The 13,306-nt window shown below is 34.4% G+C and overlaps 2 protein-coding genes across 3 annotated transcripts; one reads left to right on the forward strand and one right to left on the reverse strand.

The window, feature by feature from the left end:
• Positions 1 to 555: 555 nt before the first annotated feature.
• Positions 556 to 5,750, forward strand: LOC131168777 (RNA pseudouridine synthase 2, chloroplastic-like). Of its 2 annotated transcripts, XM_058142071.1 has the most exons (8): positions 562 to 1,227; positions 1,656 to 1,799; positions 1,948 to 2,172; positions 2,309 to 2,511; positions 3,428 to 3,506; positions 4,766 to 4,941; positions 5,043 to 5,145; positions 5,274 to 5,750. In XM_058142071.1, the coding sequence occupies exons 1-8, from the start codon at positions 874 to 876 to the stop codon at positions 5,277 to 5,279; spliced, it is 1,290 nt and encodes a 429-aa protein (XP_057998054.1). In that variant the 5' UTR covers positions 562 to 873; the 3' UTR covers positions 5,280 to 5,750. The 2 variants fall into 2 exon arrangements, with proteins under 2 accessions (XP_057998055.1, XP_057998054.1); XM_058142072.1 differs by lacking the exon at positions 4,766 to 4,941 and having other exon boundaries at positions 556 to 1,227.
• Positions 5,751 to 6,080: 330 nt separating this feature from the next.
• On the reverse strand, positions 6,081 to 8,648 carry LOC110637963 (putative disease resistance protein At3g14460; the record flags this gene model as incomplete). Its single annotated transcript, XM_021788350.2, is given in 3 exon segments — positions 6,081 to 6,426; positions 6,714 to 8,006; positions 8,009 to 8,648. Coding segments are annotated over 2 exon segments (1,893 nt in total), but the record flags the coding sequence as incomplete, so codon positions are not given.
• Between the last annotated feature and the right edge of the window lie 4,658 nt (positions 8,649 to 13,306).

The raw sequence follows: 13,306 nt of genomic DNA on the forward strand, positions 1-13,306 counted from the left end.
TTTTTTCATAAAACAAACCATACATGCAACGACATATCGTTTCTACGGTGTAATTTTGAACATTTTTATGGTGTCAGTAAACGACATATCGTGATGTTGAGCGAGAAGTATTTCCAGCAATTGTTCAGATAATTTCGAAAGAAACCTTCCAAATGCACTTGGGAGAGCCCTAATTTGGAATCTCCTGTCACGAACTACTCGCCACTGCCACCTCGTACAGCGGTCGAGAACGAGAAGGCTGTCCCACGGCTGCTTTCTACCACCTTGGAACCGCACCATAAACTCACAGAAAGGCGGGAGGACAGGGACCACACTGACGTGGAATTGGAAAGGAGTGTTCGGCCAAATGCGGCAGTTTCTGAGTTTGGGTAATTACAAAATTCAGTCAATTAACCCTAATATTTAGGCTAATTTTAAATTAAAATTATTCATCTGTTAAAAATTGAAAATTTCATTATTACCAAACCATTTTAATTTAAGAAGAATAAATAAGTAATAGCTTTCAAGAGGCAATTTGGCTACTTGGGAATTCAGTATGGAGCTTTGCTTGAACTAGGTAAAGATTCTGTTAGCTGAATTCTGAGCTTTGTTTCATTTTGTTTTTTTTGGGTCTTGTTAGGTGATTCGTTGGCAGAATTGAAGTTGCTGATGGAGAGTTTTCACAGTAATGAGAATTTTGTTTCATTTCAAATAGTTTAGCGAATTCTTTTTTATAATTGAAGCACAAGAAGGGGTCTTCTGAGATGTTTTTACTTAAGCATCACATCATGAATTCTTGGTGCATTGGAATTAATTTTAGTCATTAATTCATTATCACTGGATATAGAATCAGAATAAGAAAGATCAGTAGGAGTAACGGATAATAGGAAGGGGATGCTTACTTTCTATTCTCTTTCCTGTTGTATAGCTCAACCCACAAAAGGCTTACAATCTTCACCTTCTCTGCCTTTCTTTCCTGGAAACCCTAGAAAAAGAGGATTCCCTTCTAAGGTACTTTTGAGAATCTTTACAGTTCATTCTGGTTCCACTGGAAATTCGAATGGTGAAAACCAAAGCCAAAGAATTAATTATGCTGGTATGAGACTAGAGGAGACTGTAGAGGCCAAGTTAGGAAAGTTGAGGCTTGATTCTTGGATCTCTTCTCGCATTTCTGGCATCAGTAGAGCTCGCATCCAGTCAAGTATTAAATCAAGGCTGGTTTCTGTCAATGGCAAAGTTGTCGATAAGGTCAATTTACTCTACGCTTGATGCTATTCCACTCTCCCTTGATTTTCATATTGTTGTTAGCATTAGGTTGTTTTGGTTGTTTTGAGGATGGTCAGACTGCCAATTTATTCTTTATTAATTTCTAAGCCTTGATGCCATATTCATTGAGCTGTTCAATTTTATGTGTTGCAACTGCTTTGACAATATGCTTCTATAATCTGATATTTAAATTCGAAATTCGACAATGCGCTTCTATAATCTGATATTTACATTAGAGATTCAACTTCATTTGTTAACACGAGTAAATTATAGTTGAATTTTAATTTCTTTTAATCTTCTGAATTATTTTGGGTAAAAGACTCATGCCTTAGTTGTTTCTTGTTATGCACACAATTTGTGTCCAGTTCTTGGTGAATGCAGATTTTTGAGTTTCACTCATGCTTTAGCAGGTTTCACACAATGTCAAGGCTGGGGACAAGGTCTCCTGCACAATTTCAGAGTTGCAACCCTTGAGGGCTGAACCTGAGGACATACCTTTGGAAATAGTCTATGAAGATGAGCATTTACTAGTTGTCAATAAGCCTCCGCACATGGTAACTCTTGAAACTCCAGAATTCATTGAACATCATTTGGTCCTCTTATATGTATTACTAGCAAGTTATGTGAATAAGTTAATTTCTATTGATTTAGCCTCGGATTGAAATCTCAACCCTGCTATGGATTCTTCATTCTGTGATCCAGGTTGTTCATCCAGCACCTGGGAATCCTAGTGGCACACTTGTAAATGGCATACTTCATCATTGCAGTCTTCCAACAGTTGCAACTTCAAGCTTGGAAGTTCTTTCAGACATGGAAGATATTTCTGATGATGAAGAGTCACATTCTACCCTATGTAGCGCATCTGTTCGCCCAGGGATAGTTCACAGGTTGGACAAAGGCACTAGTGGATTGCTTGTAGTTGCTAAGGTGACATACCCTTTTCAACACCAAAATTTAGTAAACTAAGTAAATATTGTTTCTTGTGGTTTTAATAGTTGATTTTGGCGGTTGAGCAGTGCTACCCTTTAGCTAATTTTTAAGTGTTATCATGTATTGATAGCAGGATGAACATGCTCATGCCCATTTGTCCAAACAATTCCAGCAACACACTATCCAGAGGATATACGTTAGTCTTACTTCTGGTGTGCCCTCTGCATCAATGGGACGTATTGACATCCCTATTGGTCGTGATGTTAATAACAGAATTCGTATGACTGCTATACCTGGACCAATTAAGCAGGGACAGGCACGTCATGCTGCTAGCAGGTGATTTATTGCCATCCATCATTTTCTTTATCTTATGATAGTGATTTGATCCAAGTTGATTGCATGAGTGTTTTGATGGATATTAATAAATAAAATAGCTGCAAGTAATTCTGGGCATTTGATGCTTTTGGCCGTAAGATCAGATCTCGAATTTTTTTTTCCTTTTCCAATCTTGGTGGTTAAGATTCTAACCATCAGTTGGAATATGAATGTGCTTTGTTAGAACTCGTTCATCTTGAAAGGCTTAGAGAGGCTTGGGAATGTTGTGGGTTCAAATTTTGATTGATGGAAATTCTTCTAATGTGATGAGATGCGCTTCATCAAGTAATCAGGGATTTAACAATATCATTGACTGAGGATGTTTATCCTTGTTCATAACTCAGGTGCTGTTAACTCTGGGTAATGAAGAGGCAGCCAGAAGAGGGTAAATACTTTTTAGCAATAACAATTTGGAACATTTTTATCCTGCAAGGGTATGTGGTCCACCATTTGTGGATGTTGGGAATTTTTTTTTATTTAAGGATTATTATCTGCTTTTTCTTTCATCATTGGTGTATTGTTTTGTTTTTCTTGGTGAGTTTGTTTCTTAGTAAAGACAACAAGTGCTTAGAGTATTGAACTTAAAAAGAGGGAGAGTGGGGAGGATTTTGAAATTGAAATATCTCAGGACTTGTTGACACGATGATTTAGAACTATTGAAAAATTTATGATGAGCAATTGTTCTAGTTTGTTTATCTTGTAGTGGCAGTTCTTTCGGAAAAAAGTCTATAGGTTTTATACCAGGTTAAAAAATCATCCTACAATGCTGTTCTCTTATGCTATCTTATCATATAGTCTCCTTATTTGATGTGTAGATTAACTCAGAAGCTTTTCAAGTTATTTTGTTTGTGTGTTCATTTGATTTCACTTTTATCAGGTATAAAGTAATTGAAATACTTGCTGGTGGTGGTTCAGCATTGGTTGAGTGGAGGTTAGAAACTGGACGTACTCATCAGGTATTTGTAATCTATAAGTATAGATCACAATGATAGTTGGACATTATATTCAACACATTCTATCGGTGAATAAAAGCATCATCAAATAAGAAAAATGAATTTGAAGTACAATAAGGAGAGAGTTAATTCTGTTATTAGCCAAATAATCTAATTCTAAAATAATGGTACTTTACCCATTTTAATATTTATTTTTCTTTTAGAAAACATGACTCTCAGCAACCTTTATCATTAGTATTTTTCCATGTTCTTGTTCTCTTTGTAGGTTGCATGTGATATTGCTCCATGTTTTGGGGCTTATTCATTCAGTTATAATTGTTGCTTATATAAAAGTGATGTGTTTCTGAGAAAAAATTGGAGCTATTGCTTGCATCTCTGTTGCTTTGTTCAGGAAGCAGTGAAAGTGGGGCAAGGGAAAGAAAAAGAGCAGAAAATGTGAGAATATTCCCACTTTCTCTTGGTTGGGAAAGTGGTGAAATTTGAAGAAGAGAAAAATGATGGAAAACTTTGTCCCTTGGCCTACCAAACCTCCCACCCGAATTTGGAGAGGAAATAGGGTGACAATTTCGGAATTTACTATTTTATTCTTATAATTAATTCTTTCTAGGAAAAAGCAAAGGCCAATAAAAAAAAATTTTCTTCTTATTTCTCTCCCCTTTTTTCTTCTTTATTTCCAAAACAAGAAGAGAGAATTATTTTCTTCCACATCACTCTTTATCTTTCCATTTTCTTCCCTCCTTTTCTTTGCCCTCTTGCATTTTTCCCCAAGAAAAGGGTGAGTTACTGAAATGTGTATCCTATTGATATTGCTCTTTCTAAGCTTTAGAAATCCCCCTGCCATTTGATTCCTGAATGATGGTTATTTTTGTCACAAGTCTTACAGATATATCCTTTGATGAACCCATATGATTAATTATAATTTCTAAGGCCGGTCATGTATTTAGAAACATAGTTTACATGTGATTATAAGGGGTATTCTTTATGCAATGGTTAGGTTGCTCCATTATGACTTGGTAAAGCATGTTCATATCACAGAAAAAACCTACTTGCACTGCAACTAAAGGCTGTATACAAGGGAATCCTCTTATCTAAGATGTGATTACAATATAAATATATTCCAAAGCAATTAGGTAGTATCGGACTCCCTAAATTGTTGACCTTGTGGTGGCAGCCTGCACAACTATCATTTCCATATGGTTGATTAAGAGTTCTAATCTCATATGGTTTTTATCCTCTTACCTTATATTACTTCTTCGTAGCAGATTCGTGCACATGCGAAGTATATTGGAATTCCTCTATTAGGTGATGAAGTTTATGGAGGCACCAAAAGTTTGGCTTTGTCACGGCTTCGACCCAGAATTCCCCCTAGCTGTCTCAGTCAACTTTCATTATTGCTGTCAGGATTAGGGAGGCCTTGTCTACATGCTTTGGCTCTAGGGTTAGGCCATTAGATGTTAAAGCTTGATCTCATTATTTGCTGCTTCTTCAAAAATGTCATTTGGTAATGCAGAATAGTTTTCTCTGCCCTTTATTTTGTAGGTTCACGCATCCACACACAGGGGAAGAAATACACTTTTCTCGTCCACCTCCTCCAGATTTTGCTGGGATCTTGAGCCAGCTTCGTAAAATGGGCATGGAAAAGGTGTTCCCTCTAAAATACTATTCTCTGATCAAGCATTAGTTTTTATATGTATAGTTGCTGTTTATCTGTGTTCATGACATTTGCAGTTCTCCAAATTCGTCTTAAAACCTGGGTGGCAATTTATGCAGGTTTAATCAGTTGAAGTTTGCCTGATGGGCAGCCCAATTAAGATAATTATAAACTGTTCAATTTTTTTTCTGAAACACTGGCCTGTGAGAACTCAGTTCTTTATGCTAGATCGCAATTGGAAGACAGTATACAAACATTGAAAAATACAAAGCAAGTGGGTAACTGTTGCTGGGGTGCAAGATTCTGGCATGTTATGGAAGGCAATTCCAATTTCCACTTTGATTTTGTTGTCAGTAATTGCATTTCTCTTCATCAACCATAGAAGACTTAAAGTCTCTTTGTAACCTTGGTATGTTGGAGTCACATGGCGCTTTTTAACCAAAAAGGTCTGCAAGCTTGACTGTCTGAGAGAGAGAGATTACCCATTTTTATACGTGTCTGTTGATGACATTAGTTGGTCATTGGGAAAAAAGGTAGATCAAGTATAAAAAGTGTTATCAGAAAGATTTTGATTTAATATATATCATTTTTGTTTATTGCATTTATCTCAAAAATAAGTATTCCAACAAAATTAGTGCAGAATGCTATTACGTAATTCATTTTGATGTAATTCAGCAAATCAAATGAATATGCTCTTCAGTTGATCAACTTCCTTCTACAGGAGACAGACTCAGGGGACCTCCTTATTTTAAAATGAGTCAATACTGAAAAGTGAAAAGTAAAACTTTATTAAAATTAGTGCAGAATGCTATTACGTAATTCATTTTGATGTAATTCAGCAAATCAAATGAATATGCTCTGTAGTTCATCAACTTCCTTCTACAGGAGACAGACTCAGGGGACCTCCTTATTTTAGAATGAGTCAATACTGAAAAGTGAAAAGTAAAACTTTATTATAAGATGCAAAATATTATATTCATGATACTATTACAGCACTTGATAAAGGAAATGTCAATTTGGTGTATGAATTGTTACCACGACTAAACCAACACAAATAGAATTCTGTTCCAATTATACCTTAGCTCTTCAAAATTTGTTCCAGCTATGGTATAACCATTTATAGCCTCTTTTAAACAGGGATCCCCTCAAAGCAAATTGATAATTCTGAGTCTATCTCCCTTCAAGTCTCAACTTTTAGCTCTATCAATTATCCGTTTATTTCTGCTGCAGGTGGGTAGAGAGTAGAGACTCTTTGATCAAGCTTGGGTTGCTCTGTAAATCAATTAACGCATTGAAACATTTAGAAAAGATATCTGTAAACTATCCTCAGCTACATGATGCTTCTTGTGACCTTACGGCGAAGTATGAGAAGTAACATGAAACCTAGCGTATGCTAAAGATGATGATCTTTATCATGGGAGATTGTAATATAATCTACACCATCAGTGATTTGCAATTCCATTCTCAAACATAGATAAGGAAAGATTCAGATATATATCCATCTAGAAAAGAAAGCAAGAGGGAAAGGAAATAATGAATCATGTTGTGTAGTTACAAACCTTCGCTTTTAGAGTACTGAGAACTTGTCATGCTTATTTTTTATTGCAGCAACACTTCATCAATCTCCACGCAAGGTACATTGGCTATAATAGATGCATATTTTCCCTTCTTCAGCAGCTGTCTTTTGAGAATAGGACAGTCCAGAATTTCTAGGAAAGGAAGGGTTGGAGGGAGCCCTTCCTTTGGCAAGGAACGGAGCTTTGGACACTTTGAAATCTCTAGTACCTCAAGTGAGGTGAGGTGTTGAAGCCTTATGGATAAAGACTCTAGATTGATGAGCTTTCCAATTCGAAGATATGTTAGAGATGCAGGAAGCCAACAATCTTGTGCTAAAGACACTGAATTTGGCCATCCGCCAGAAATAGTTAAATACTTGAGTGTCAGAATTCTGTGTAACCCCCACTCAGATAGATGTGGGAGATTCTCACAATTATTGATCCGGACTGATGTTAGGTTGGAGGGTAACCCACCTTCAGGAAATGAAACAAGACCTGGACAAGTAGATATTCCTAGATGTTGGAGTGCTGTGAGGCTTCGCATGTTTTCGGGTAGGGATCTGAGATTTGGACAATAGAAGACATAAAACCTTCTCAGGTTTGGAGCAGGTAGGCCTCTTTCTGGGAACAACTCTAGACCAGCACAATAGCTTATGTGCAGTTCAGTAAGCTGAGTAAGGCAATGCAAGCACTCAGGTAATGTTTTCAAATTTGAATATTTCCTCACACTAAGGCCCTCAAGTGACATGGTGTTCTGCAATATCATTCCAGGAAGAGTTTCCAACTGCATGCAATCCCAAATCTTGAGTACCTTTAGGCTGGTTGGTAACTGACCTCTTGGAAAAGATTTGAGAGATGGACATTTAATGATTTCCAAGCTTTCAAGATGGGAAATATTGTTGATCCCATTGTTTGTATGCGTCATCATTCCATCAGGTAGGCATTCCAGAGATTCACAGTCTTCAATAATGAGATGTCTAAGCATGAATGGAGACTCCAACGTTGGGAAAGACACAAGTTTTGGGCATCGCTTGATCTTCAAGTCTGCAAGTGATGCGAAGCTGAAGAGCCTATCTGGCAGTTGTTTCAAGTTAATGCAGTTACATAGTTCTAATTGCTCAACTCTACTGGGCAGCATTTGATCTCCAGTCTGCCTTAAAGTCATCAGTTCACTGCAATTAATAATGCGCATGACTTTAAGTGCTGGTGAGCATTGCATGAATCTTCCAGGCAAATGGCTAAAATTTGAAATGTTTCGAAGTTGCAAGTTGGTAAGTGAAGATGAGGTGAGACCAGAGTTACTGCCACCTCATTACATTCTTCCAAACTCAAGTCACAGAGAGATGAAAGATTACGAAGCTGAATTTCCAACAATGGGCATTTACTAATGTCAAGTTTTACAAGTGATGGTAGGTTGTTTGGCAATCTCCGTATCAACTTAGGACAATTCCTCATGCGAAGGTCACAGAGGCAAGGGAATTCACTGCCAAAAGCATCTTCTGTTATTGTCGAAGCCCAATCCTCCCATTCTGGCATATCACTGATTGTTAATGTCTTCAAGGATGGAAAAGGTGTGATAGAGAAATCTCCCCCATAGAAATCTAGACCTACACTTTTTACACTGTGTATGCCTTCAATGCACAAATCTGCAAGAAAGGGCAGCTTTCCAAGTGATGGCAATGATGAGCATTTGGTACAACTTTTGAGAGTCAAGCTCATGAGTTTGGAAAATGAAGAATGCCCAATCCAACTCGGAAATGCCATGCCTGCATAGAATTCAATTTTCAGTACTTTCAGGTTTTTATGAGGTTGCAACATGTCAAGTACATCCATTTCCCTTCTGTCATCACTTTCATTTCGGAGTTCAATATTGCTGCTCCATTCCATGACTAACTCTTGAAGATCCTGCTTATACTGTAAGTTTGCTTCCACAGGCAATTAACTGTTTAGAGCTAAATATGTATATAAAATGAACTAATTGTGCTTGGTGGTTAGGGCATAATATCCAAAGGCAATTAACTGTTTAGCACTTGAAGCCTAACAACTCCAAGTGAGTGAATTTTTGTTTTAGATTGTATTCTTGGGTATATTTTCTTTAGATGTACACTTTCTTTGATATTGATTCAATTCTTATCTGATGTAACTTTGTTCAACCTCTTGTTTTAATCTCAAGGTGGGCATGGAAAATAACAACACAAGTGCATCTGATGGTATTGTCAACGAGAAACGAACAAAAGATAATTTTGATAGCTAGAAGGAGCAGTAATTTTGATAGCTGGAAGGAGCGCTTGAAAAACTACCTTATAGGACAATGCTTATGGGGTGTAATCTCTGGAGATGAACCTAAACCTGAAGAAATAGTACATAAAAATCTTATTGTTGCAGTTCATTAAAATTTTTTGTGAGTATAGACCTACAAAATAGAAAATAAATGAGTTAGAGGTCCATCGGATATAAATCCGGTGGGTCAGAGGTCCACCAGATATGAATTTGGTGAGGACTCTCTGACACTCAAGTTAGAGCTAATATGAGAGAACAGTGTATTTGATTGATTAGGAAAAAAGAACATACCTCCATAAATAATTTGATATCTTTATATAGAATATAGACAATGGTTAATTATTGTAAGTCAACTATATAATTATACAAATATTATTAGCTAGTATAGTTATATATGATTATATTTTTATTTATAATGCATAATTATAAGCATTGTTATATTTGGTAATCCTACTTAATATTGCTTATTTTTAATTAATATTCTTTTCTTTATTAAATAAGTCCTACAATGATTGAACTAACTAAACATGGCTAAATCATTAGATATAATTAGGCTTATGGGTTATCTGAAAATCTGAATTACTGAGTCAAGTACATATAAGTTTATATATATATATTTTTAGGGAGTTATAGCACTTGCGATTTTCAATAGCTAAATTATTTATAGTGACATCATATTTATCAAATTAAAAAAATATATATTTTCTCTCTCTAATTTGATATTTATTAGAATTTTTTAATTAATTAAAAATAATATTTTGTGATTCATAATCGATAGCTCTTAACATTTAATTAGAAAAGATTGAATATGTTGCAGTTTGTTTCAAGGAATAGTTATGTAGATGGTGATGGAGCAAGGGAGTGGAGGACATACGTTTTTTTAATAAGCACACGAGAAAATTAGAAAAATTCAGCAAGAACACCTCCGACAAAGACTTGGCCAACCGACTACTCCAAAGACCAAAGAACCTATTACTTTAAATAACCTTTAAAAAAGTGATGAAATATAGAAAGAATAAATTGAAAAGGCATAGGCGAAGAACCGATAAATTCTTCGTAATCCTATTCATTTATACTGTTAATTTGAACTAAATATAAATGAACTAATTGTGCATAGTGGTTAGTGCATAACATCTGTTAGAAGAAAGAAAATAAGTAATAATGGAAATGATTGTGTATTTATCTGTGTCTTATTCACAGAGATATTACATCTATTTAAATATGAGAATATGAGCTAATTTAAACAAGAATAATAATTGATGTAATTATGCTACACAAATCTCCTAAAATTATACTAATTGCTGTAATTATGCTACACAATTCTCCTATAATAATGCTAATTACTGTAATTATGCTAACACCCCCCTCAAACTCAAGGTGGTAGCACAGAGGCCAACTTAAGTTTACTTAAGAAATCCTGAAAGCGAGTGGGAGGATACATTTTAGTGAATATATCAGCGATTTGGCTGACAGAGGAGACAGGAATCAAACATATGGTGCTATGAGCAATATGATGACGTACAAAATGACAATCAATTTCGATGTGTTTGGTACGCTAATGAAATAGGGCTTTTGACCAAAAAGGTGTAATCGAAAACAAAATAATATCAAAAAAAGGTGCGTTCAAAGATAATTATCAAAAAGGGGTGAGTTACGCTGAGCTGGACGAGGTGAGTGCGGGACGCTAATTATAATAGCGTTTTTAAGGTTCGGACGCTATTTATAATAGCGTCAACATCAAATTTTTTAAACGAAAGCTGGACGCTATTCAAAATAGCGTCCAGCTTTCTTTAAATAATAAAAAATTAATTAAAAAAAAATTAAAGGTTGAACGCTGCTTATAGTAGCGTCCAACTTTTTTTTAATTATTTTATTTTATATTTTAAATAAAATATAAATATTATTTTAATAAATAAAATTATAATATATAATATTATATATTATAATATTTTTATTATAAATATTATTTTTTAATTTAAAATTAAATTAAATTTTAATAAAAAAATTAAAATTAAAAAATAAATAATTAAAAATATTTAAGAAAAGTTGGACGCTACTTATAGTAGCGTCCAACTTTTCTTTAAATTTTTAATTATTTTATTTTATATTTTAAATAAATTAAAAATATTATTTTAATAAATAAAGATATAATAATTAGTATTATATATTATAATATTTTTATTTTTTTAATTTTATTATAATTTATAAAATTTTTATTATAATTTTTTTATATTTTAATAAAATTAAAAAATAAAAATATTATAATATATAATACTAATTATTATATCTTTATTTATTAAAATAATATTTTTAATTTATTTAAAATATAAAATAAAATAATTAAAAATTTAAAGAAAAGTTGGACGCTACTCAACTTTTCTTAAATCTTTTTAATTATTTATTTTTTTAATTTTAATTTTTTATTTTATTAAATTTTAATTTAATTTTAAATTAAAAAATAATATTTATAATAAAAATATTATAATATATAATATTATATATTATAATTTTATTTATTAAAATAATATTTATATTTTATTTAAAATATAAAATAAAATAATTAAAAATTAAAAAAAAAGGTTGGACGCTACTATAAGTAGCGTCCAATCTTTAAATTTTTTTTAATTAATTTTTTATTATTTAAAGGAAAGCTGGACGCTATTTTGAATAGCGTCCAGCTTTCGTTTAAAAATTTTGATGCGGACGCTATTATAAATAGCGTCCGAACCTTAAAAACGCTATTATAATTAGCGTCCCACACTCACCTCGTCCAGCTCAGCGTAACTCACCCCTTTTTAGTAATTATCTTCGAACGCACCTTTTTTTGGTATTATTTTGTTTTCGATTACACCTTTTTGGTCAAAAGCCCCATGAAATACATCATTATGAGAAAAATCTATATGGCACTTCTATTATCGCAATGAAGCATTGTGGCAAAAGAATGAGTGACACCCAAATCAGTTAAGAACCACCGTAACCAAAGTAATTCAGATGTAGCATCATCAAGAGCACGATATTCAAAGTATGTGCTAGAACGTGCAACAATAGTTTGCTTTTTGCTACGCTAAGAGATAAGAGAATTACCCAAGAAGAAACAATAACCAGTTGTAGAGCGACGATCTATCAGATCACCATCCCAATCAGCATCAGAATAGCCAGATAATACTAGGGAGGAGGTAGCGAAAAAGTGTAAACCATGAAAAAGAGTGCCTTTGATATAACGAAGGATTCGAAGTGCTGTAGAGAAATGAGTTGAGTGAGAAATAGACATAAACTGGCTGACCAGATGAACAGCATATGAAATATCAGGTCCAGTAACTATGAGATAAACAAGACTCCTGACAAGCTATCGATATAAAGTAGGATCATCAAGAGGAGTGCCATCAAGAGGTGTAAGTTTGCAATTGAGCTCCAATGGGGTTGATACTGTTTTGCTATCAGTGATACCTGCTCGAGAAAGTAAGTCGGATGCATACTTGGCTTGAGATAGATAATAGCCATCAGAATTTTGAGAAACTTCAAGACCCAAAAAATAGCTGAGAGAACCCAGGTCTTTCATTTCAAAATGCGAATTGAGATAATGTTGTAACTCTGAAATACTAGATGAATCATCTCCTGTTATTATCATATCATCAACATAAAGCAACAGAAGAACAATAACACTGTCAGTTCAGTGAGTGAATAATGCAGAATCATGTGGACTAGAGAGAAAACCAAGTTGAGCAAGAGTGGAGCTAAATTTGGCAAACCAAGCCCTGGGAGCTTATTTTAATCCATATAAGGCTCGCCGAAGTTTGCAAACCTTATGAGGAGAATGATAACCAGGAGGAGGATGCATATAAACCTCTTCTGTTAAATCACCATGAAGAAAATCATTTTTGACATCCATCTAGAAAAGTTTCCATTTACGAACTGCAGCAATATCTAAGAGACTGCGAATAGATGTTAATCGGGCCACTGGAGCAAAAGTTTCTTCATAGTCGATACCATACTCTTGAGTGTACCCTTTGGCTACTAAGCGAGCTTTGTAGCATTCAATAGTTCCATCAGAACAGGTCTTGATTTTGTAAATCCATTTGCAACCAACAGGGGTCTTGTTTGGTGGAAGATTAACTAAATCCCAAGTATAAATTTTCTCTAAAGCCTGAAGTTCATCAGTCATAGCTTGCTGCCAAAGAGGGTCAGTACTTGCCTCACGATAAGAACGAGGCTCATGAAGGGTTGCAATAGTAGAGTAACAGTGAAAATCAGAAAGATAATGAGGAGTTTCTCTTACACGAGTAGAACGACGAAGAGTAGTCCTAGGAGGAGATGCA

The sequence above is a fragment of the Hevea brasiliensis genome, unplaced genomic scaffold, assembly GCF_030052815.1.
Source record: "Hevea brasiliensis isolate MT/VB/25A 57/8 unplaced genomic scaffold, ASM3005281v1 Scaf32, whole genome shotgun sequence".
In the NCBI taxonomy this organism is placed as follows: Eukaryota; Viridiplantae; Streptophyta; class Magnoliopsida; order Malpighiales; family Euphorbiaceae; genus Hevea; species Hevea brasiliensis.